General features: G+C 40.9%; 1 protein-coding gene across 1 annotated transcript in view; it reads left to right on the top strand.

Moving 5' to 3' along the window:
* Positions 1 to 27074, top strand: part of LOC122791839 (PH and SEC7 domain-containing protein 3-like) — a 2374133-nt gene that overhangs the window by 247936 nt on the left and 2099123 nt on the right. The window contains exon 2 of the mRNA XM_044059799.1: positions 9361 to 9475. Within this exon, the coding sequence (XP_043915734.1) occupies positions 9361 to 9475 (115 nt within the window). The remainder of the gene's footprint in view (positions 1 to 9360; positions 9476 to 27074) is intronic.

The raw sequence follows: 27074 nt of genomic DNA, 5'->3' as shown, positions 1-27074 counted from the left end.
GTTTCTATGGAACCTATATCTCTGTATGATATTCTTGTGTAATTTCTTTATGACATGCTATTGGAGCTTTTCTCCCTGGGCCTCTGCTGAAAATGGATATGTGTCAAGTCAGACTTTCCCAGTTAACAAATGTAAAATAAAATAAATAAAATAAATAAATAAATATTTTTAATCATGGTGCCAGCTTCTCTACAGCTAAGATACAATTGACAGCAATTTCTAACTTTCACTTAGGTGAGAATTTGGCTTATTTGGCTTCTTCCAAACTTTGTAAGGCCTTTTTGAAATGTACCTTCCACCTCAGGCCTCCGGTTAAGGATCCAATGCCTCCTTGGGATCTCATTTTGGTGTTGCAGGCCATGGTTTATCCTCCTTTTGAACCAGCGGCCACAGTTGACTTGCAGTTTCTGTCATGGAAGATGTTTTTTTAAGTTGTGATTACCTCAGCCAAGAGGGTTTCTGAGATCCAAGCCTCATCTATCAAGCCCCCTTATGTGGTATTTCATAAAGATAGGCTGTCACTGTGGACTAATCCACCATTTCTACCGAAGGTGGCATCAGAGTCTAATATTAATCAGGTCATCAATTTGCCAGTTTTCTTTCCAAATTTCCAGAATAAGGGAGATGCACTTGCTCGATGTTCACAGGCAACTGCACTTTTATTTGCATAGAACAAAATCTTTTCATAAGTCTGATCAACTCTTTGTATCTTTTTCTAAACCTTTCCTTGGTAAGCCAATTTCTAAAGTTACTATTGCTCAATGGATTTCCAAATGCATCTCCTAGGCCTATTGAGCCAAAGGGTTATCTCCTCCAGGGCATGTCTGGGCGCATTCCACCAAGTCTGTTGCAACTTCTGCAGTTTTTGGTTCAGGGTCTCCTTAGATGATATCTGCTCTGCATCTACTTGGGCATCTCCTCACACATTTATCTCCCATTATAAATTGGATCTTCTTTCCAGGAGCAGGCCATCCTTTAGCTCAGCCATGCTTTGGAACATCCTTCCATGAGGTCCTCCCAGGATTTATTGGTAGCTGGGGACTCTGTCCCTCTGGTTGAAGATCAAATGAGAACAACATCAGATAAATAAGTTATGTACTCACCATAATGTTCCATTTGAGTTGATGATTCTCATTTGTCTTCAACTGTCCCTTCCTCCTTTCTCCTGCCTTGTGTGGGCTGCATAATGGACTGGATGGAAAAGTCTTAGCCGCACCTCCTTTGGCTGGTTTTTCCCTTGTTAGACCTTTTGTAGTTATGTCAGTTTGTTATGAGCATATTCTTTCACATTGGGATGCTGCTGTTTTCTGCAACAAACTCGATCTGAGGGGAGGAGGCAGACAGGGGCATTTTGGGTAGGGGAGGAGCTTGGTGCTTGGATCCAAAGCTGAAGTATGTGGCCTAGCTGGATCCGTGGCTGGATCTGGGTCCCTCAGGTTGAAGACAAATGAGAATCAGCAACTCAGATGGAACGTTATGGGGAGTACATAACTTCTTTTTTTCATCTGGTTCAATCTTCCACACCTTCCCCCTTCGTAAATTGACACATATGATTTTGGGGTGACAGGGTAGTTACTGCTCAGTTCCTTGTCAGTGAACAGTCCTACTATCACTGTTGTCTTTTTTCCCTTTCCTTATTTTGTTGTGTTGCTGTTGTTATATATGTACACTGCTGTAGGGTATTTGTGCTACATGGGCAAACTCGATCTCAGGTGTTAGGGTGGAGTACAGGGAATTAGTGGTAGGGTAGGAACCATAACTCTGTAACTTAAAGAAGCTTCAGAAACCAAGAACCCAGACAGGTAACACACTACTAGAAATAAATACACACACCTGTTGCAGCACAGCAGAAGCAGGAAGTTCAGCCAAATAAAATCCTCAAATACGTATATTGAAAATTTAAAATTTAAGCGCTTTCATTCAAGTAATTTTAAGGAACTTCCTCAGAACTTAATCAAACTCCAAATGACATAATTTAAATAGTAAATAAAACAGTCACATGACTTAGAACTAATTGTAAAACAGAATTTAAATGGCAAGATTTGTTCAGCCGTAGGTACATAGTGGCATATAGCCTTAACTAACAATTTAATTCACACAGATTTAAATGTTCACCAATAATTTTACCCTGGAGATCATTTTTCCACTTGCTCAGCCACCAAAAATCCAAATTTATGTGAATTAAATACCATAATGTGTTTATATAAAGCACTAGTGGTTTTATTCTTCCTGATATATAAAATATGTTCATATGTACGGTCTTTAATTCTTGTGAAAGTTTTGCCCACATAGTAAGCAAACGATGTAAACACTGAGCCAAATAAACAACATTTTTGCTTTCACAATTGTACTGTCCATTAACGGCATACGTATGGCCACGAACTTTACAACTACCAACACTAATAATACAGGTCAGAGTCCACAGTGAAGCTGTGACACTTCAGTACTGACTTCAACCATTTCATCCATACTGAGTATAGAAATCTATAAAGGGCATGTATTGGATGGAGTATAAAGGGGAAAATGGTGTTGTTTGCCTTTGCTGTATTGCCATACCATCTATGTGACTTGGGTGAAACATGTTACAGTTTAAGGATGACGAGTGTAGCGTTTGCAAGCAAGTTCCTTGAGGTTAAGCCATTTCCATGCATTGTCTTGTAAATGTTCTGCCAAACTGATATTTCACAAAGAAAACTGATTCAATGATGTAGTGCATATGAACATATTACATCATCAGTAGGAAGAGAAATCCTAGTCTCTAATATCTACTCAGTTTTGCTGTCCAGTTTTGTAATTAAGTTTGGCTTCTCTTCCCTCTTCCCATTTTTTCACGTGACATTTTGGAAGTCTTACATATTTTAATGTTTTCTTAAAACAATTTTTTGAAGATACTTTAGTAGGAACTGGTATCAAAAGCTGACACTTTCTCTAGCTCACCCTGTCCTTCACATGGTATATGCATGCATATGTTTATTGACTTGGTTTGTAACTTCTGCGCTTGTTGTACTCTGTGCTCTAGGTAGTGGGCATGTAGTACATAAATTCTTCTGAAATTAACTTGCTTAAAGTAAATGGAGCAGTATTGTGCTAATGTTGTACAAAGTTGTAGAAAATAATTTAAAAAATGCCTTTTTGTATGTGCAGTTTTGACTAGTCTTGCTACTATGATGATTTACCATTGTCGTATCAGAACTCCAGGGTTAGGACTGGAAGTTGGAAGAAACCATTTTGCAGAGAAGCTAAATGTGATTTTTAAACACTTTTTTTTTTTTGGAGTACGATCCTTCTGAAAGTATATCAGAATGGCAAAGTAATTAGGCATAATACAGGCTTAATTGTGAATTCTCAGAATCTTTATTTCCAGTACTGTATGAGACAGCACATAATGTGTATAGCTTATAGAAAAAATATTGTGATACAATAAATAAAGTGACAGAAGTAATGTACTAACATTCAAAATTCTTCTTTTAACCGTATACCAGCAATGTCATGGTTAATGTATAACCTGTAATGCAAATTCAGAATTTCACATTTTATATAAGTTGTTCAGTCTCTGGTAGCAGATGTTGCAGTGTTAATATCCTCCCTCCATCCTGCTGAATCATTTCTTCCCTAGTCAGGGTGGTGATATCCAGCCTCATTTTTTTCTGTGTGAATAATTGACTTATAGCAGTAGGCGTCAGCCTCCCATTCTAGAGGCAAGAAAGCTCTGAGCTTTGGTGTATTTGTACATTTCTTATACTGACACATCCACTTGGGCTGAGGGTGGACATACAGTGCACAAGGAAGGTGCCTTAGGTTTGTAGATGGGCCAGAAGTATGGTATCCTTGGCAGGATACATCCTGTCTGTAAGGATTACTGCAACAGTAATCTATTTGAACCTCTAATGTTATGGTAAACTACTTACAAAACCTTACTGTTTCTATGGAGGGAAACTCTTTATGATGCAATGTTCCATCTAACTAATATTAGAACAAAGCCCTTTAGGAGTACAACACCTTTTTCTCCTATATTGGATCTAAGAAAGGTTAACCAGTCTCTAAGCAAAGCATTGTATAATGGTTGCCCACTGCTATTGTTTTCTGCCTCTCCCACAATGGTAAATCTCTTCCAGGCAAGGTTAAAGCTAGCTTAAATAGGGCTTTATCCTCTTCCATGACATATTGGAAAGGGATGGACTGTAAAAACATTGTAGAGGCAGCAACCTGGTCCTCTGTTATTTCTTCACAAAAAAAAAAAATAAATAATAACTTTACCACAATTCAAATCAGTCACTTCTGTGGACTTAAAAAGATCCTGTTCTGGGAAACATTCTTTGGTGGTAGTAGTCTCAGTATAAATAATTTCAAAACTGCCAGTGATAAACTTCGAAACATGGATTTTGGTGATGGATAAGGACCATTGCTTTTTTTTCCCTTCTGTTCAGTGTAACTGCCTGATGATTGCCCAGTATATTCTTAAAATTTGCTACTGTTTTTGATTGCTAACACCTTTTAGGAAAGTGCTTTTAGGCCCCTTTCACTCTTTCTGTGAAACAATATTTCCTTATATCTGGTCAGCTTTTCACATTGTATTTCTAGTTAGTTTTCTCTTTTTTTTAATTACTTAAACTATAAAAATTCCCTTAAGGTTCTCCTTCTGCCTTCTTTCTTCAAAACGCATTGCGTTAAGCTCTGGTGAAGGTAGTTCACCACTTGTGTTACCTATATCTATCTTTTCTGAATAGTTCCTGTGTTATTTGAAAATGAAGTTTTCAGAAGTGCAAAAAATAACTCGGATAGGATCTTGATAAGCCGTTTTTGTAGAATTGTGACTTGTGAGGTATAGGAACAAAGTGGATGGATAAGAAGCCACCAAGTGGATATTTTTTCATATTTTTTAGGGACAAGCACTAATGGAGTGGGCATTTGTCACTGATGGTGTGTGTATGTGGGTTGGAATAAGGATTTGGACTTGGTAGTAATCAGAGTGATGTCTGCCAACATGCCAGACTCAGTTTGATCTGCAGGCAGAGTAAAATGGGATATTTCTAAATTAGTTCAAAGGAGAGTAGAGCCACCAGCATTCCTTTCTGAAGTTGCTGAGAATGAGCAGTAGCATGCTGTGTTGGTGCTCTCTGGCACCACTGGCACTCTTAAATGTCTTCACTAAACCATGAACAGGAGGACTAGCATTTCTGCACCATTCTTGGGAGTACTGCTTCCAAAACTATGTGCCGGCTTTGCACAAGATGCACATAAAATATCATGAACTTCAGAGACTTCTTAAGTACGTATGCCTATCATGGTACTGTACTCAAAAGATTGTACACTGGCCAGTGCACTAATTACAAGACAACTGAAATATTTATATAACTGTGAAGGGTTAAAACATTTAATGGACAGGAAAATAGATGTAAACTGCAGGAATTACTGAGTTAATTTTCTTTTTGTCTCTTTAGTAGCTAGTTAAGGCTTGTTCCTCTCTTCAGAAGTAACCTTTCAGCTTTGATCTGATGTACAGATATATATATATATATATATATATATATATATATATATATATATATATATATTTTTTTTTTTAATTTTATTTATTTTACATTTGTTAACCGGAAAATTCCGACTGGACTAGGTTCATTTACAGCAGAGGCCTGGGGAGAAAAGCTCCACAAAAGAAAAAAAACATTTTTTACAGAGTAGTACAAAACAAGAGCAGAATATTTATATAAATATATATATATATAAATATATATAAATATATATATATATATAAATATATATATATATATATATATATATATATATATATATATATATATATATAAATATATATGAATATATATATATATAAATATATATGAATATATATATATATAAATATATATAAATATATATGTATATATAAATATATATGTATATATAAATATATAGATACGTGTATATATATGTGTATATATATATATATATATATATAAATATATATATATAAATATATATATAAATATATATATATTTATATATATATTTATATATATAAATAAATATATATATATGTGTGTATATAGAAATATATATATATATATATATATATATAAATGTATGTGTATATATATATATATATATATATATATATATATATGTATGTATATATACAAAATATAGTATATAGTTTTATGTATAGTTAATAAGTAGAATGGATGCATTGCAGTAGAGTTTGCAGTACCTTGGGTCCACCTTGGTGCCTACTGTATAAGGCTTCACTGATTCACTGATAAAGCTGGATTGGCTTAAATCCATTAACATTAAAGCTTACCTTATAAGGATAATGTCATTAATCATGATTGTGTGGCAGTGAAATCTCTTGATCATTAACTTGTCCTATTCCAACACAGAAGCATAAACCCTTCTCATTCTGCATTTTTTTTTTGTCATTTATGGTAAATGGAGTTGTCAGGGCAAAGCTCCCCTTATTTGTTTTTCCATTAATGCCATGCAGATAACAGATTTATATGCCTCTCCACAAATTTCCCAGTGTGGAGAATGCTGCTCGGGATATATAAGTTTTCTTTAGCTGAAATCTCCAACCCAAAACTGCAGCCACTGAAACTGTGAGTAAGTAGACTGTCTTATAGTAATGGTCAGCCCTAATGCACAGTGGTTAAGATTTTTACCTTGTGCTCTAAAGTCCAAGTGGTTCAGTCCTAACCTCTGATTGCAGGACACAGCCTCTATGGAGTTTACATGTTCTGTCCATGTCTGCATTTTTTTGGGAAGGGTATTTCAGTTTGATCCCAAAAATGTGTCGGCTGATGGGCTTCTCTGTGTGGAATTTACCCTTTACCTTTATGACCTAGGCCCAGCATAGCTAGGGCAAGGTGAAGGGAGCACCTGCCTTGGGCAACCGCTGTCGCATCTGCAGTCAAACCAGTGCTCTGTAGGGCTCCTTGTGTGGTCTAAACTCTAGCAACTGCTTGCTACATTATATATATTTATAGCAAGCATTTTGCTTCAGTTTAAAAGAAAAATAATTTTTTTTTTTGCTAAAACCTGAGAGTTGAAGTAGTCCGCGCTTGGTGCAAACTGTAGCAACTGCTTGCTACATTGGTGTTAAATGATTTGTTACATTTAAAAAAAAAGTACATTTCTTTTTTTTTTTCCAGCTGAGACAGGAGGGCAGGGGCATAGTGGAGAAACGAGACCTGATTGGCACCTGCATTTCATGGGCCCCAGGTTCCTGATAATGGACTAGTTTGTAATTGTCCCTCAGCTGAGGAGGGGAGGGTGTGGGATGTAGAAACAGGATCTGGTTGGCTGCATTTCAGGAACACTAGCCACAAGATTGTGGCCATTTTTTGTTGTCGTTTTTGTTATTCTTCCATTGAAAAGCTGCGGCAGGAAGGAGAGGGCATGTATCTGCCTTCTTTTGTGCCAGCACAAGGAGCAGAGTTTTTGTTTTCCTTTTTCTTTGGGGGGGGGTGGGTCACCAGATCAGGGATCAGCCCCAGATGCTCAAAAAGCCATCTACTTCTCTGCTTGGGTCATCGCTGCTGAGGGTCCATGAAAAGTAGTTTGCTTACCAAATTAAGAAATGTATAAAAATACTGCCAGCTTGCAATTGCTTCATGACTGCTGCTTCTTGAAATAATGAAATATTAAGAGTTAGTATTGTGAGGGACTTTGGCCCCAACTCAGTTCTGATTTATTTAGTATCAAACCCAGGCTAGCAGTCTTGAAGATGGTTTGCTGACTTGGACATTTTGATTGGTAGAATTTCAGACTGTTGAAATAGGATTTGTAGTGAGAAAGTCATCTAAGCAAGTGTATATCCTGTATTCATCATTCTGCTACCTGCTGCATTCATATTTCAGGTATCTTAACTGGCATGTATGAAAGATTTGATTTAAAGTCTGAATAGGTTCACATTAATTTTTACCTCAGTGTCTTTGTTTACTGCCTCTGATCTAGTGCAGGGATGGCAAAATACATGTTCTGAGAACAGATTTTTTTTTTTGAAAAAAAAAAAAGAGCTTTATTAACATGACATTCAGTATTAATGCTACAGATTTTTGATGCACCATTTCATTGTATAACAGCAGGTAAGAATCTTGCAAGTTTACCTCTTGTAGGTTGATCTTAGTTGCTGAGCTGCCTAGTGGTACTGGCTGAAGCCGCAATTTTCCTTTGTAGGGTTCTGAAATGGACCATTTGACTGGATAGTGTTGTTGCATGATGTACTGTAATGTTCCAGAATGAATATAATTCAATAGTCATATGTAGTATTACGAGACCAGTTGTATGGCATTATTCCCTTGTTTGTTTAATTGGCAGTAGTCTGGATTCACGCAAAGTGACCAAAGCTATTTATGATGAATGCTGTTATGTAGGAAAAAATCTCTAAAAACCACTTTTGGAAATGTTCATATTATTTTCAGAGGGAGAGGCCCCCTGCACTCCCCATTTGAGGGGAAAACCTCAGTCCCCCATCTTATATATATGTATATACCAACTCTGAGGTCACACAACAGTGGAGGAAAATGCAAACCTCAAAGATCATCATAAGCGGTTTCAGCGTTTATTTTTCCTACCAAATCTCATTCTGAGTAAATGTCTTTGGTGACGCAACTGTGTCCCAAGAGGCTAATGCAGCACTTCCTTTCAGGTCACGTGCTCCCAATTTTTGCAGACTGTCCCTGCATAGTACTAGTATTCTCCTGTGCCGACTTGGTAAAGGGAAGAGCAGGAACACATGCACTTGTGAATGCCCCTACCTTCTTCCTCCTTTTTTTATTTTCTTCCCGTCTAGGAAAGTATGGTAACCATATGTTAATAGGAGCCCAACACATCTCATGTTCTGTGGTGTCAGAGCCTCACTTAAGCTGGTATGTCCCCTGATGCTGTGCAATTCCATGAAAGGTTGGCTTTGTATCTGAAGAGCAAAACCCAGAATTGAGAGTTATGCAAATATGAAAAATAGTGTGATTATGAAAGGTAGACAGTTAATATTGAGATGCAGTTAAAGCATTCTTGTCAGAGGCTTTCATCTCCCAAACCTTAGTCTTGTGGGGGGGGGGGTGTACCTCCTGCTACTTTGTTGTTGCTCCTTGGGGTATGGGGGAATACGTGTATGAGGCACTGCAGCCCCAGACAGCATATATTTATATATTCCTTGTATTCTGACTTTTGGTCTCATTATTTCCAAGAATTGCAATTGTAGCATTTGGAATTTCAACAGAATCCTTCAAAGTAAGGTTTAGAGAAGGGTAGCCATATGCATCTAGTTTATACATACTCCAAGTACTTCTCAAATGCACACTTTATATAGTTAAGCTTTAACTATTATGTGGCAGATTATTAAAGTCTGATGTACTTTTTTCATAGACTGAAACCTTCATGTGGATTCACTGTTCTCCGCATGTACAAAGAGTTGCAAAGGCCAAACACGAATTTTTATTTGGAGGGTCAGAAGAAGCAGAAGAAACCACTGCAAAATATGGTAAGCAGTGTTTTACCAGATTAAGTTTCTACAATGTAATGGAAAAATAAATAAATTGTATTATTTAAAAGTACAAACACAGTTAATGTTTTTTTTAATGTTTATGTGTCAAGTTACAGCAGATTTTGTTTTGAAGGTACAGTAAACTCTCAGTTAACCGGAACTCAAGCAACCAGAAAAAAATTGAAGAAATACAGTAGAATTTTGATGTATTGCACTTTCTGTTTCCCCCACGCAGAAACATACCATACATTTTTAGAATTTTGGAGGTTTAAAAAGGAAAATAGGAATAAATACCCTCTCTCCTCAACGTAAGAACAAGTCAAACCAAACAAATAGTACAGGGTATAGTATTAGTCAGGCCTGTTTTAATAGTAACTCTCAAGCAACCAGAAACTACAGTTATCCAGCATCTGCCAATCCCCATGGGTGCTTGTTAACTGAGAGTTTACTGTATCTGAAGATATGTGTCCTGCATTCACTAATATATCTTTGAAAATGTTAAGCGTGAGTAGCTTAATTCTGCTGGCCACATAAGGAAGCAATGCGGATTCTGTGTTTGAGGGTTGCTGCAATTTTTATTTGATTGAAATAACATCTTAATGATTGTTTTGTTTCTCTAAAATTCATTGTTATTTTTTAATTTTATTTCTTAGCAGAAACAGTGTGTCCTGATGGTGTATTGTACTGAATACTGTTTTTGTTTCAAAGTCTTAACACAGTTTTATCCTGTTTTATTGAACACATCTGGTGTATTTCTAGTTTATTTAATCATTGGTTATGACTGCATTTTTTGACCTTTTTTGTGGTGGCGAAACACTATGGAAGCCATCTGTGCTACATGTAGAACCCATGTGCACTGATTCAACCATGGCATTCTATAACAGACATATATAAATTGTACAATAATAGGTACTTGAGAGCCCTTATGAAAATAGCACTTGAATGCGTTTGTGTTGTTAAAAATCAACATTGTGACATCATTGTGATTGCATTTTTTATTAACCTGAATTAAGCAGCATAGCGATGAAGTTGTTTTAAATTTACTTAAGAGAATGAAATCAGAGTTGCAAACTCGTATCCATTCTCTGTTAATCTGAAATTTACAAATCATGGTGTCTGCCCAGGTGCTGAATCTGTTAATGAATTCTGGATGAGTACTCCCATAATTTTCTTCCCCTGAGAGAGTTCATTTTCATTTTTAACATTAACAAAAATTTGTGAAGGAGCCCTTGTTGGACACTAGAAGAGCCTTTTGGTTTCAAAGGAACCTAGTTGAAAATCACTGGGTATTGGATTAGTTTCTGTCTTCCTTGTTTTCATAAGTAGCTAGACTGTGATGAGCAGAGCTCAAATTGTAGACCTATGTAGTGGGAGTTAATCAGAGGCTGTAAACAAAGGCAGTATGATAGTAGTCATCATGCCATTATTATATTTTATCTTGCAGAGAAAGATAAATAAGGAAACAAAGTCAGAGCAATATTTGTGCATCAGTGGTTCATTGAAAATGCAGCTGACTGCCTTTTCTCATAGTTTATAATGCCATTAAGTCCTACGGAAGCACTACCACTGTGTCTTAAATGATTCTTTTGTTTTTCTTACATTGGTTGTTGTCCCAAACTTTTGTTTTAGCTTGGTTTTCTCCATTTTTTTGGCCTAATTTTTGAATTCTATTTAATTTGCTCCAGGCCATGTAGAATTAATGCAGAGTGGAACCACCTTAACTCTGCTGCTTTGGCCCCAGTATATCAGATTCACTTTTAGGCTTCAGACTGAGTGAAGTGAAATCTTGTCCAGATATCCTTAGCCATTTTCATTTGTGATCTCCTCAGTCTTGTGTAGAGCCCAGGGACAGTGGCATATTGTTAGTTTGGACAGGGATGGTGAGAGAGTTTTACATTTCTGCCACAGTGGGATTCACAGCCCTGAAACTTTTTTGTCTCCATTTTTCAAATCTGAGATCCCCGTGGATCAGGCAGTGGAGAAGCTTTCTTTTCCCCTAAGCCTTGGTTGAATACAGAAGTGGTAAAGACTTAGTAGTTTCCAGAGTGGGCTTCTTATAGACTACTGAAGATTTGATTGGCAGTTGCTGGGCATTCATCTGGATAAGATAGCTGAACAAAGGCTGCACTTCATTAAAAATTACCTAAAAAATTCCCTCCTGGATTCCCATTTAAGGAGAGGAAAGTGCTTTTTAGTCAGGCTACTCAGTATTTCATAGATAAGATTTTGAAGAGAAAGAATGACCTCCCATTTGTGGGAACTCTTTATCTCCCTTCAGCCCCCTCTGTGATTTCTTCCAATTCTAGTCAACCCCAAAAGAATCCTCCTCAGTGATGGAGGAAGGCATCAACACATCATTAGGTCTTTCCTCATCTTGTGCTGGCCAAGTTACCCAAGACAACTTCACTGAACCAGCATATACAGTCCTGACTACCACCTAAGGACTGCCCAGGTTGGGCCATTTACTAAGGTTGTTCCCACTTGGAGAGTCATCACTGAGAACCATTGGGTTCTGGACATGATCATGGTCATGGCTGAAACCTAAGTATATCCCCAAGAAAGGATGTTATAAGAGACCAAGCAGTTTCTCCAGAACTCTTGAGGTAGCCCTAATCTCTTCTTCTCACAGAGGTTGGAGAGCTTATGTTTCCTTTTTAAGATGTCCAGGGGTTATGCATCTTTCTGGCTGTGAAGGAAATGGACAATTTCCATGCTGTACCTGCCTCAGTGACTTCATCAAGTACATCTGGTTCTTCAAGTTCTCCAGTGTGCCATGCTTGTGCCTTCTGACTCATCATTGTCTGAGATCTGCATAGGAAGTTTCTTCAGTATCCTTTGGGAGGGCATCCCTTGCAGTACAAAGTGCTATTATCTGGACCTTCCTCTTCATAAAGAGCATTCATCCAAGTCTTGATGTTCTTCATGTTTCACTGTTGCAGTCATCATATTTGGGTTATCTGCCTGCAGGTAGCACTCAGCCTGCCTGAATACCAGAATCTTCGGATTTCTGCATCGGATGCTGTCGCTTCTTCCATGACGTCAGGTCGTCAGGGGTAGAAAACATGCAGCCGATGCCATTACATCAGTCTTTCTTGCCGTGCGTTGCCCGAAGTAGAAGCAGTTCGCAAGTGCCGGTCGGCCGTCTCCTGAAATTTTCATTTTCGAGTTTCAGACCCAAAGTCTTCAAAAAAGATAAGTACCCCATTGGGGATCCTTTTTCTTGCTCTAAACGATGTCAGTAAAAGTTAACAATTGTCTTGCCTGTGGAAAGCAAATACCTCATAGAGATTTTCATTCTTACTGCATCCCCTGTTTAGGCCCAGACCACGACATCCCTCGCTGTCAGTTTTGCGCCTTGTTCAACGCCCAAACTATTAGTTGTTGGGCTATTTTTGCAGTCAATTACTTTCATACTCGATCTCAGTACTCCGAAATGGCTTCGTTAAGCCATCCGACTACCAATCTTCCAAAAAAGTAAGGATAAAGACAGAGGCAGACCGCATAGGTCCGAAACTACCGACGATGCTTCTGTTAAGCTAGTCTTCAGTCTGCCAGTATTCAGTGAGGCGCTTTCGTAGCCCCTAATACCCGCTAGTTCAGATTCGCAGGCCTCTACTGAGACCCATTCGGAGTCCGGTATGCCGTGAGATGCTTCTTCGATTATGGAATCTGCAGATGTCTCTACCTTGGATGGGCCCAGAGCCTCTGTGCAGGCACCGGCTTCTGAGGGTGTATTCAGGCCTACAGACGTTCATATTAAACCGACGCTATCGTTTCCATCCAGAAGTTCTGAATTACTCAGGCCAAAAACTTGCACTATGCCTAGAAAACCGGCGACCAAACCACAGGCTCAGGCCCATATGCCTCAAAAACAAATACTTAGAATAGCTGAAGACCTTATTACCTTAATTAGAGGAAGCCAGCCTTCCCCCTCTAAGAGACCTAGAACTGATTTTCTTTCTGATTCTTCTGATCAGGAATCTGATATTTCTTCTCCTTCTGATTACCAGGATTTGCCCTTATCTACTTATGGGGATTCTGATGCAGAGGATTCCATTCCCTCTGCTTCCCCTCCAGAAGATTTTTCTTTCGGTGAAACCTTGCATACTTTTAGGGAGCATTTCCGCTGGGAAAGCCAGGATTACTCTGAGTCCAAAAAGAGACTTAGGAAATTCTTACTCCTGCCTCAACACAAGCCTTTAGCTATCCCTCCTGTTCTGGACATTGTAGATGATGCTTTCTTGGAATCTAGCCTTACCCCAGGCACTTTACCTCCAGCTCCCAGAAAACTTGACAGGTACTACAGAGTACCTGACTCTCACAAGTTCCTCTTTAAGAATCCTTCTGCGGATCCACAGACCATTTCCCAAGGACCAAAAGGCATTAAGGCTACTGCTGCCAAAAATCCTACCCCTTCTGGTAGAAATTCTAGAGCCTTAGACAGATGGGGTAAGAAGGTATACACTTCTGCTACTTTGGCCATTAGAGCTTTAAATTGCCAGTTTCATATGTTAAAGTATTAGCAGCATATTATGGGACAACTTAAACAGAAAATGATGTTGATTCCTGACTGTGCTGTACACAAAGAATTGCAAGATTTAATGCATCCTGCAGAACAAGTTGGTAAACATACTTTCCAATGTGGTTTTGATGCTTTAGAAGCATCTTGCAGGGCTGCTGTCACTGGGTCTGTACTTAGAAGGCATGCTTGGCTTAAGGAACAAAACTTGCCAGATCATGTTAAAGCTAAATTACTGGATGCTTCCTTAAACCAAGACTGCTTTTGGCAACAAAGCAGAAGAAGTCCTCAAAAGGATGGAGGGAAAAGCTAAATCTATGCAAACTGTTAAAGATTTCCTACAAGTACAGCCTTCCAGATTCAGTAAGCATTGGCCTTCAAAGAACTGGTCCTTTCCAGTCCCTTCTAGGCCTTCTCAATCCAAACCCAGGAACAGCAGACCACCTAGGCTACAGTCTCAGGCTATGCACAGATCTAAGGAGTGGGGGGCTCCCACTTCTAAAGGAGGGAGTAGTAAGCCACTCCCCGACGGAAAAATGGCACAATGACTTAACCTTAACCCTTCCAAGCCCTGCTCAGCTACCTGCTCCCTTAGGAGGAAAGCTTGCCCTACATGCAAAAAACTGGGAACTCATTACCCAGGACAAATGGGTTTTGAACATAGTTTCCCAAGGATACAGATTCTACTTCCACACACTACCAACCCCAAATGGTTTGCCAGACCTACCCCCAAATCAATGGGCGGAGGCCCAACAACAGGTTCTCTCTCTTTTCAGTATCAGGGCTATTCAACCTGTCCCAGCAGAACAAAAGGGACAAGGTTTTTATTCAAGACTTTTTCTGGTACCCAGAAAAAACAACGCCTGGTGTCCTATCCTGGACCTCTCTATTTTCAACACCTTTCAGGTGGTTCCAAAATTCAAAATGCTAACTCTTCAACAACTTCTTTCTATGCTAGCCAAGGATGCCTGGCTGGCAACCCTAGACTTAAAGGAAGCTTACCTGCACATCCCAATAAGAGGATCCTGCAGACAATACCTACTTTTCAAGGCGGGCTCCATGCACTTTCAGTTCTCTGCACTTCCCTTTGGCTTATCTACTGCACCCAGAGTGTTCACAAAGTGTCTAGCTCCAGCCATTGCATTCTGCAGGCAGAGAAATATTCTAATTTACCCATACTTGGAAGATTGTCTGGTTCAGGCAGAAAGCCAGGACTTGGTATTACAACACCTGGCATTCGTAAAGAAACGTCTAACCTCACTGGGGTACACCATCAACGAAAAGAAATCTCACCTAGTACCCTGCCAACAGATTGTATTCCTGGGAGCAAGCTTGAACACAACTTCCCAGATAGCATTCCTCACTCTGGAGAAACAAGTTTATTTGACAGCCTGTTGGCTCAAACTATTGGCCAGAAAACCCCAGCTATCTTCAAGGAAAATACTGCAAGCTCTGGGGTTCATGGCCTCTAGCATTCTACTAATTTCATATGCAAGACTGCATATGAGGAAACTCCAATGGTGTCTAAAAAGCCTATGGTGTCAACATTCTCAGGACCTGGAAACCAATGATTTCTATCATTCCTTGTATGAAGACAGAGTTCCTTTGGTGGGCAGAGGCCTGCTACCACAACAAGGGACTCCCTTTCACTTTACCCCCTGCCACCCAAACCCTAACAACAGACACATCAGACTATGCATGGGGGACTCACATGGCAGGGCAGTGCATTCAGGGCAAATGGAACCAGAGACAGATGCACCTGCATATCAATCAAAAAGAAATGTTAGTTGTACAGAATGCTCTGACAGCCTTCAAAGACCGTATTCTTCCAGGACAACTATTGGTAAAAGACAACACCACAGTTATATGGTACATAAGCAAGCAGGGGGAACCCACTCGTACCCTCTCTGCAGACTAACCATGGCTCTGTGGAACACAGCTTTGAGCTGCCAAGTACACCTACAAGCACAATTCCTGCCAGGCAAACTAAATTGACTGGCAGATGACTTAAGCAGAAATCTCATGGACCCACACGAATGGAAACTAGAACCCATAATATTCAACCTCTTGAGTAACAAATGGGGGACTCCAGAGATAGACCTGTTTGTCTCCCCTCAGAACTACCAATTGAATGAATTCTGCACCAGAACTCCCCACAGTCAAGCTTGGAAAGTGAATGCCCTGTCCTTTACCTGGGAAAGCCTCTCAGTTTATGCCTTTCCCCTTCTGCCTCTCCTCTTAAAGGTTCTACTAAAGATCAAACATGACAAGCCAAGGACAATACTGATTGCACCAGACTGGCCACGCCAGCACTAGCACCCCCTCTTGCGCAGTATGACACTGCTACAACCATGGCACCTGCCTCAGACTCCTTCCCTGCTGTCCCAACATCCCTCAGTAAGCAGGTGCTGGATGTCATTCTGGAGGCAAGGAGGCCTAGTACTAGAAAATCCTATGCTGAAAAGTGGAAAAGATACTGTTCCTGGAGCCAGGTGCTCAGCTTACCTCATATTCTAGAGTACTTAACAGAATGCTCCACAAGGGCCTATCCTTCTCGTCAATTAAAATGAATGCCTCTGCCATTTCAGCACATTGTAATACTGAGCCACCCCTCTTCTCTCACCCCTTGCTAAAACAATTCCTTACAGGGTCCAAAAATTTAAGACCCCCCCAGGAGAGCTCCCACTCCAGCCGGGGACCTTAACTTTGTATTGGAAAAACTCACTCTTCCCCCCTTTGAGCCAGCTGCAACAGCAGAATTGAAATTCCTTTCTTGGAAAACAGCCTTCCTTCTAGCCATCACTTCAGCAAGAAGAGTGTCTGAATTACAGACCCTCATGGCAGTGGAACCCTTCATTATCATCCATGTGGACAGGGTTTCCCTCAGGACTAATCCTTCCTTTATGCCCAAGGTGGTGTCTTCTGTGGCCCTAAATCAGTCCATTCATTTGCCTACTTTTTCCCCTTATCCACAAAACAAAGGGGAACGAATACTGCACTCTCTGGACGTGCACAGACAACTTAGATTTTATTTGGACAGGACTAAGCCTCTCAGAAAATCTGAACAGCTGCTAGTTAGCTTTGCTGCAGGGTCAGAGGGGAAGGCCATTTCAAAGCAAACCATTTCCAAATGGATAGCCGATTACATTCATTTCTGCTACAAGCACCATGGAAAACCTACCCCACAGGGGATAAGATCACATTCCACCAGGGCTGCATCTACTTCAACAGCTTTTCTCAGAAGTGTTCCTACCAGGGACATCCTAGAAGCTGCTACCTGGAGTTCTGTTCATACCTTCACTAAGCATTACCACTTGCCTAGTTTCTCTAAATCCAGAGCTGGTTTTGCCACTGCAGTTTTGCAGGGCCTAATAGCTGGTCCTAAAGCTCTCTAATTGCCTCCTCCCTTCCTTAGCTTTTGGAATCTACCCAAATGTAATGACTGCAACAGTGAAACACGAGGAACACAGTACAGTTGTGTACACTTACCATAAATGTAGATGTTCGAGTGTATTCACTGTTGCAGTCCTGGTTACCCTCCCTCCAGCCCCCTGACTTCTCATGGCTCTACATTTCCTTCTTGTTGGTATATTTATTTTTTCTTGTGTATTTGCTTTTGATGGGGGTGTACCATACCATTTAATTGCTTCCTATTGTTTGGGCACCTAACATCTGGGGCAAGAAAAACTGATGTAATAGCATCGGCTGCATGTTTTATACCCTTGATGACCTGATGTCATGGAAGAAGTGACAGCATCCGACGCTTATATCCGAAGACTCTGGTATTCAGGCCAGGTGAGGGCTACCTGCAGGCAGATAACCCAAATGTGATGACTGCAACAGTGAATACACTCGAACATCTACATTTATGGTAAGTGTACACAACTGTACTTTCTCAAGGGTAGCATGCAGATTTTCTGAACTCTCTGTGTTTGACAAAAATGTGATGGGCATAATGCTGAAATCCATTTTCAGCCAGCATATTGTATTGCCATTTTGCCACTGATGTGCAGCTGTGGAGTTCACACACAAACACACACACACACACACACATATATATATATATATATATATCTATATCTATACACAGATATATATATATATATATATATATATATATATATATATATATATATATACACAGATATATATATATATATATATATATATATAGAGAGAGAGAGAGACACATACACACACGTGTGTGTGTGTGTGTGTGTGTGTGTATATATATATCTACATAAATGTACGCACACAAAGATATATATATATATATATATATATATATATATATATATATATATACACACACTCACACACATACATACACACACACACACACACACACATATATATATATATATATGGTGACATTTCAAAACATCTAAAACTCATAACATCTAAATGCAAAACATCAAGACCACAACATCTAAAACCCATAACATCGAAAATTTACATCACAACATCAAACAATACAAGTCACATAAAAATAACATCCCCTCCACCTATAACAACTCCAAACTAACAAACACACTTTTTACTACGTTTCTGCAGGGGGGCAAGCCCCCCTGCACCCCCTATTTGGAAGGATCTGCCTCCATACCCCCCGTAAATTAAATATACCAACTCTGAGATCGCACTGCAGTGGGAAAAGTTAATTTCCTAACCCCACTGTATTGCGATCACCATAAAGAATGAACACATAATGTCTGTATCACTTACCTGTATGGCCTAAAACCACATACATAGTGGCAAAATAAACACTATATAAACAGTATAAATTATTACACTTTATAAATATTAACTATATAAATAAAAACTGCAACATCTCGTACTGATACCACAAGAATAACAGATTAAACTGTAACATTTATACGTTTCATGATACACTATTCCATATTACACATTTTCGATGTTTTGAAATTCGATCTTATGGGTTTTAGCTGTTGTGGTCTCGATGTTTTGAATTTAGAAGTTATGAGTTTTAGATGTTTTGAAGTATAACTATATATGTTAAGTTGTCTATCTCGCCTTCATTCTTGCTGGATGGGTTCGGAGCCGACCTCGGCTCTGACTCGGCCACTCTAAAAGCTCGAGAGTTGGTTCCACCGGCTCGAGGCTCCCCTTATATCCCACAATGCTAGGCGAGAGTTACCCCAGATCTCGTTTGCCGCTACAGCTTCGAGGTTGGTTGTTTCTACCGGTTCCTGGTGAGTGCTAATTTTTCTTGTAAAAATTACTCTTTAAAACCCCTTTTAAGTTAAATTTCTTACTTAGTTAGTGTAGATTAGAAAACTTTATTCCCGACCCTAAATATTTTCTGTTTTCTTTCCCTAGAACCTTTGGTTCTTCCATTGGGCCTTTAGGCCTTCCCTTCCCTAGTGGAGTGTGTGTGTTTTTGTAGTTTATTCTAGTTTATAGTTGTTTAAATTCTAGTATTACTACTAATTTTATTGTGTTTTTCTGACAGGGTATAACTTGTGTGTTTGTGTGCGTGTTTGTGTACACCTGTCAGTTTAAAAAATGTCTAAAGAAGCAAAGGTCTCCGGATTCAAGAAGTGTGATGCGTGCTGTCAGAAAATGTCTCTGACAGACGCTCACACTTCTTGTGTCTATTGTCTGGGGCCTTTGCACCTGCAGGACTCCTGTGCTGTGTGCCATGGCTTCAGCCCCAGGGTCCTGCAGGAAAGAAAAAACAAATTAATTCTTAGAGGCTTACTGAAGCCAGAGGATTCCCTGTCAGTTTCAACAGGGAAGCCCTCTAAGGCATCGAGGTCTTCGGCTCCGCCTTCTGAGCCGAGACCTCAGGTTGCTCAACCTTTGCCTTTATCGGCTCCGGCTGGAGCCGATAAGTCTCAGTCCACAGTTTCTGTGGCTCCCTCGGCTCCGACCGGAGCCGAGGTTATTGAGGTTCCCGTGTCGGCTCCGACCAGACCTTCGGAGCCGACAACTAGGAAGAGGTCCAGGTCACCATCTCTTGGCTCCGTTCATTCGGCTCCAGGATCTCCCCTGCTGTCTGAACGGAGCCAAAGGTCTCACTCCTCTAGGTCATCGAGGCTGTCGGATCATGACCTTCAGAGGGTAGTGAGTCGACTACTTAAGTCCGAGGCGCTAGCCCAGATGCTTCAGAGCCCGACTCATCAGTCGATGCCTGCCCCGGTCCATCAACTTTTTCCTCCTTCGACTCTCTTGAGTTCGGAGCCGGGTCGCGTTGGAACCGAGACTGTGATTACGTCGGAGCCGAGACAATTGTCTTCGCTCCGTGCCGGCTCCGTTTTCTTCTTTGGAAGAATCTCGGCGCCGGACTTCCTCGTCGGCTCGAGGGGTGAGTGGCATCGGACCCTTGTCCGACCCCCTCTCCTCTCGGGCTTCGGCGCTGGTGAGTTCGGCTCGACATCGGCCTCGAGCCATCACTGTCGGTGCCGAGGGGTTCTTAGCTCCTCGGAGCGGGGACCTCTGGCTCTGCCTGACAGGGGTGCATTCGAGGTCATGCGGAGTGTGTTAGAGCCTGGCTCTACTCCACAGTCGGCTCCGTCCGCCCCTCCCTCTATGCTGCCTCAGGGTAAGTCGACTCACTCCCTCATCCCGGACCGCAGAGAGCCAGCTCCTCAGGAGCCCCCTGTGGGGATTTCATCCTCTTCCGAGGCCTCTCCTGATTTGGCAGAAGAGCCCCCTCGGAAGAGGAAGTGTAAGAGGAAACACATTAACTCACCTGAGTCTATCACGTCAGACACAGATTTGGATGATTCTGAGGGTTCCCCCCATTCCCCTTCTGAAGATGTCTCATTTGCAGACATTCTGGAGATCCTGAAACAGAGGGGAAATTGGCCAGCCCTCAACCCTTCGGAGGACGAATCTGTGTATCTTGAGGCGTTTGGCTCTCGTCCTTCCACCTCCTGGGTGTCCTCCCTTGACCCCTCATGCAGGTGGTTGCTAAGAAGGCATGGACGGCTCCTGATTCAGTGGACCCCACTCCCAGGAGACCCTCCAAATTCATCACAGCTCCAGCAGACAAGCAATTTTTATCAAAAGGAGTTTCTGTGGATGCTATGGTGGTAGCTGCTGCCACAAAGAAGGAACTGGCTGATCCTTCAGTACCTGTCCATCCACCTAACAAGGAATCTAGGTCCATGGATAGGTATGGAAGCGGATGTTCTCCTCAGCGACATTTACCATGCGTTCGCTGAACTACCTGTGCCATTTCACTCGTCTTCAAAGGGACTTGATCAAGGAAGCGAGTGAAATGTTAAAGGATCCTACAGCTGCGGGTTTCCAAGACAAGATGAACACGCAGCTGGCTACCCTTAATTCCATATCCAACTCCTCCATGCCTCCTTTCTTACGCGGCCGATGGAGCGAGCAGAGCCGCAGGGACAGGTGTAGCCTTACGTAGGCACGCCTGGATGCGGCTATGCAATTTTGCGGACCCTTTCAAGACGTCTTTCACGAACTCCCCTTTGATGGATCATCTCTTTGGTCCTCAAGTGAAAGAAACCCTGACTAGGTGCGAGACTGATGGCAAGACCCTTTCTGCCGTCGGAGTCCATTTTTCGACTCCTTCCAGGCCTTACCCCAAAGGCCAGAAGGGTGGAAAGATGTGGTTCCGTAAGCAATCTCAAGGGACTTCGCCTGACGCACAGAGTCGTTTTCCTACCAAAGGCAGAGGTGGGAATAACAATGGTAGACGTCGCCCTAGGGGCAGGGGGGGTCCGCAGAACCAGGGCAATCGGGAAGCCTTCCCTGACAAGCCCTTTCAGCATCCCTGAGGTGTTGCCCGACTGCCCATCTTCGGAGGCAGTCGGGGGAAGATTGTCACTGTACCCAGAAGCCTGGCTATCCCTGACTCAAGACAAATGGGTACAGTCCATCATTTCCGAAGGCTATTCTATCCCCTTTCTTCGCTTTCCAAATCAGTCAAAAAAATCCCTTCCAGATGTTCCACCTGCTCAAAGGGATCTAGCAGCTTTGGAAATTTCAAAACTGCTTGCAAAAAGAGCAATTCAGACAGTGCCAGCAGACCAACAAGGATCCGAATCTACTCAAGGTTCTTTTTAGTTCCAAAGAAAACAGGGACTGGAGACCGATATTGGATCTCAGTGTCTTGAACAAATCAGTCAAGAAAACAAGATTTCGGATGGTCACGCTGCAATCCATCCTTCCCCTTTTGGGCAAAGGAAACTGGATGTGCTCTATAGACCTTCGGGATGCGTGCTATCACATAAAATGAACAGACGCTCCAGAAGATTCCTCCGCTTCAGGCTGGGAACCAGTCATTTTCAGTTCAGGGCCCTGCCCTTTGGTCTCACCACTGCCCCCGGTGTTTACCAAATGCATGGCAGTGGTAGCTTCTCACCTGAGACGACAAGGATTCCAGGTGTTTCCATATTTGGACGACTGGCTCCTCACAGCTCCCACCAAGCATCTCCTTCTGATGGCCAGAGATTATACTTTTCGCTTGTCAAAAACTGGGTATTTCAATAAATTGCGAAAAGTCTGTTTTGTCGCCTTGTCGTACTATTACTTACATAGGCAAATCTAGATACTATAAACATGTCTGCAAGGCTAACACACCAAAGGATATCAGACATTCACAAATTGGTATCACTCCTTCTCAACAACAGCAGAATCAAAGCCAGGTTAGTTCTAAAGGTGTTGGGAATCATGGCAGCGGCCATACCTCTCCTTCCATTAGCCAGATACCACATGCGGATCCTTCAGTGGATGCTTTTTACTCAATGGTCATACCAGGAACTTCCAATGTCTCACACCATTGTGATCACACAGGCGTGCAAAAAGCATCTCATGTGGTGGATGTCTTCCCCCCAGCTCCTGTCGGGAAGACCCTTTGTTCCACCTCCTCCGGTTGCTACACTGACAACGGATGCCTCCCTGATCGGGTGGGGGGGGCATTATCAGGGCAGGACAGTCCAGGGCACATGGCAACCAAACGAATGCCACTTGCACATAAATGTTCTGGAGATGAGAGCAGTGCTTTTAGCGTTGCAAGCCCTTCAAGACTCTCTTCCCTTGGGAACAATTGCAATCCAGACAGACAATATGTCTGTAGTGTGGTACATCAACAAACAAGGCGGAACCAGATCATACCCCCTGTGTCGAGAAGCACTCAGACTGTGGCAATGGGCGATTTCTTCTCAGCGTTTTCTGATAGCAACGCACATCCCGGAAGTCCAATCATATTGGACAAGTTGAGCAGAGCTATTCTCATGCCTCACGAGTGGTCTCTGAAAGACTCTGTAGTGAGAGAGATTTTTCTCAAGTGGGGTCAGCCTTGCTGCGATCTTTTTGCTACTCCCCAAAACAGCAAGTGCAGAGAATATTTCACTCTATTCCTTTACCAGGCCAACCCAGCAGAGACGCTCTAGTCCAAGTTTGGCCCCGGGACTTCTGTATGCATTCCCTCCTTTCCCACTGATCTCTCAAGTAATTCAGAAAGCTATCGCTCAGAAGGCATCCTTGATCCTCATTGCTCCTTACTGGCCTCGACAAGTGTGGTTCCCCTTTCTACATCATTTTCTCTTGAGCGACCGTGGAATCTGGACCTAGTTCCAGATCTTTTGATCCATCAGTCGGGTCAGTTTCATCGCTCCTCCCTCTCTGAACCTCACTGCTTGGTTCCTCCAGTTCCAACCGTAGCCAGGCTTCCTCAATTATCTCACTCTGTTAGAGATATATTGATAGCTTCCCATAAATCTTCCACTCGAAAGATTTATTTGAGTAAGTGGAAACGCTTCTCATATTGGGCACAAGGAAAGGACATAGATCCTTTCACCGCTTCCATCCAACTAGTCCTTGATTTTCTAGCTGAACTCTTCCATGCAGGTTCATCTCCATCTACACTTAAGGTTCAATTGGCAGCTATTTCTAATTTTCATGTGGGTATTTCTGAATCTGCCCTAATGTCCCACAAACTTTGCAAAGCCTTTTTGAAAGGAGTTTCCTCCTTCTCCTTGGGACCTAATTTTAGTTCTTGCTTCTTTGATTCTTTCCCCTTTCGAACCTGCAGCTTCCTGTTCCTTGAAATTGTTATCATGGAAAACTCTTTTTCTGGTAGCTATTACATCAGCTAGAAGAGTTTCAGAGCTTCAAGCACTCAGTTGTCGTCCTCCTTATCTTTTGTTTCATAAGGACAGAGTATCCTTACGAACTAACCCGTCCTTTTTGCCTAAGGTGGTCTCGACATCAAATCTAAACCAAAGCATTGACCTCCCTGTCTTTTTCCCAGAGTATTCAAATAGGTCTGAACAAAAATTACACTGCCTGGATGTTCATCGTCAATTAAGGTACTACTTGGATAGAACAAAACAATTCAGAAAATCTGATCAGCTGTTTGTCTCCTATGCGGAAAGCAGAAAGGGACTTTCAGTTTCAAAGGTATCTTTATCCAGATGGCTAACATCTTTGATTTCCCTGGTATATGAAATTAGACAACAAAAATTGCCTAATAAACCTAAAGCCCATTCCACCAGAGCTTTGGCTACTTCTTTAGCCTTCCAAGACAGACTGCCTATTGACACCATTTGTGCAGCGGCTACTTGGGCTACTCCTCACACTTTTATTTCTCATTATAAGTTGGATTTAGCTTCTAGGCATAGAGCTAACTTTGGTTCCACTGTTCTCAGGAGTCTGTTCCGTTAGGCCACCCGGGACAAGGTGCTAGGGACGCGGTCCCATCCAGCAAGAATGAAGGCGAGATAGACAACTTAACATATAGAAGTTATGTTCTTACCATAACGTTCCATGTTAGTTGTCTTCTTCGCTTCTTCTTAAGGCCCCACCCTCCTTCCCCTGGCCTGGACAGACCTAGAGGAGTTGTGATTGTGACCTCTCTTTCTACCACCTCTTTCTTAGACATATGCTATTATGCATATTTCTTGGTTCAGGATGTAGGTCACCCTTCTTTCTTCCTGTTGTTAGAGGTGGATTCTGTTTTACAGTTATACTGTTACTGTTATAAGCTGGGGTTAGCTTACAAACGAGATCTGAGGTAACTCTCGCCTAGCATTGTGGGATATAAGGGGAGCCTCGAGCCGGTGGAACCAACTCTCGAGCTTTTAGAGTGGCCGGTCGGGCCAGGTCGGCTCCGAACCCATCCAGCAAGAAGAAGGCGAGAAGAAGACAACTAACATGGAACGTTATGGTAAGAACATAACTTATATATATATATATATATATATATATATATATATATATATATATATATATATATACACATATATATATATATATATATATATATATATATGTATATATAGGTTCATAGGTTCATAGGTTCATACTAGGCTATCTGCCCGAGGGCATTTACAAGCCTAGCCCATAGTTTTGTGGCTTACGCCACCCCTTTAGTATGGGGAACTATACCCATTATTTTGCTGTGCCTCTGTCGAGCAGTGACACTGAGGTAATCCCTGGGGTATATCTGCGATCTCCCATCCATTGGTCAAGATTCCTATCAGCATTTCGAATGTTGAAAACGCTGAATTTAATTTAATCGAACTGAAATGTTCGAAATCGCCGAAGAGCGAACTGACGGAACATCGATTTCTTTCCCAGGGAAACAAATCGGTGGGCCGTCATCGGAGTTTGCTATTTCCTCCACTGTGGTGCGGTCTCAGAGTTGGTATATTAAAGTAGGGGGGTGTGGGAGGCACAGCCCCCCACTTCTGTCAGTGTTTAAAGTATTGAAAATTTTTTTACACGGAACACCGATTTCTTTCCCTCGGAAAGAAATCGATGTTCTGTCAGTTCGCTCTTTTGAGATTTTGAACATTTCAGTTCGATTAAATTGCATTTGGCGGTTTCAGCATTCAATATGCTGATAAAGACCCTATATATACACACACATATATATATATATATATATATATATATATATATATATATATATATATATCTATGTATATATATATATATGTGTGTGTGCGTGTGTGCGTGTGTGTCTGTGTATGTATATATATATACATATATATATATAAATATATATATATTTAAAGAAAAAAAAAATATATATATATATATATATATATATACATACATATATATATATATACATATATATATATATATATATATATACATATATACATATATATATATATATACATATATAAAAAAAAATATATATATATATATATATATATATATCTATATATGTACACACACACACACACACACACACACACATATATATATATATATATATATATATATATATATATATATATATATATATATACATATACATATATACATATACAGTAGATATAAAAAGTGTACACACCCCTGTTAAAATGCCAGGATTTTCTGATATAAAAAATTGAGACCACAATAAATCATTTCAAAACTTTTCCCATCTTTAATGTGACCTATAACCTGTACAATTCAATTGAACAACAAACAAATCTGTTAGGGGGAAAAATATAAAAAATGAAAAATGTGCAATACACTGGTTGCATAAGTGTGCACACCCTTAAACTAATACTTTGTTTTGTGTGCACAGCCTTAAACTAATACTTTATTGAAGCACCTTTTGATGGGACAATCTACGTCAGGAAACAATCCTAGTAGGAGACCTTAACACTGACTGGGCAGCCTGTAACTCCAGCAGCCCCTCAACACATATCAATCTATATGGGTTCTCTCAACTAATTGAAGAACCAACTAGAATAGATGAGAAAACGAAGAGAGAATCCATACTGGACTGGACACTAACCAACTATCCCAAACAATACTATACAGTAGGCTGTCTCCCATATGACCTAAGTGATCATCTCCCCACCTTCCTACTCCACAAACACTCCAATCACCCCAAACCAGTAGTCTACAAATTTGTACGAGATGACCGTAACCTTACCCCACAATACCTAAATATTGTCCTAAGCCACTGCAACTGGGAACCACTATGGACACTTCGGTTAGACCAGGCAGTAGACTACATCAATACTACCTTCTCTAACATCCTTAACAGTCTAGCTCCCAGCAGAAAGATCAGAGTTAAAGCTAACTACACACCCTGGCTAAAAAGGAACACCAGAGCCTTACTAAAAGCTAGAGATAAAG

Source organism: Protopterus annectens, chromosome 17.part0 (assembly GCF_019279795.1).
Source record: "Protopterus annectens isolate FY-2018-M chromosome 17.part0, PAN1.0, whole genome shotgun sequence".
Taxonomy (NCBI): Eukaryota; Metazoa; Chordata; order Ceratodontiformes; family Protopteridae; genus Protopterus; species Protopterus annectens.
The sequence above is the reverse complement of the archived record's forward strand: the minus strand, read 5'-3'. Positions and strand labels throughout refer to the sequence as shown.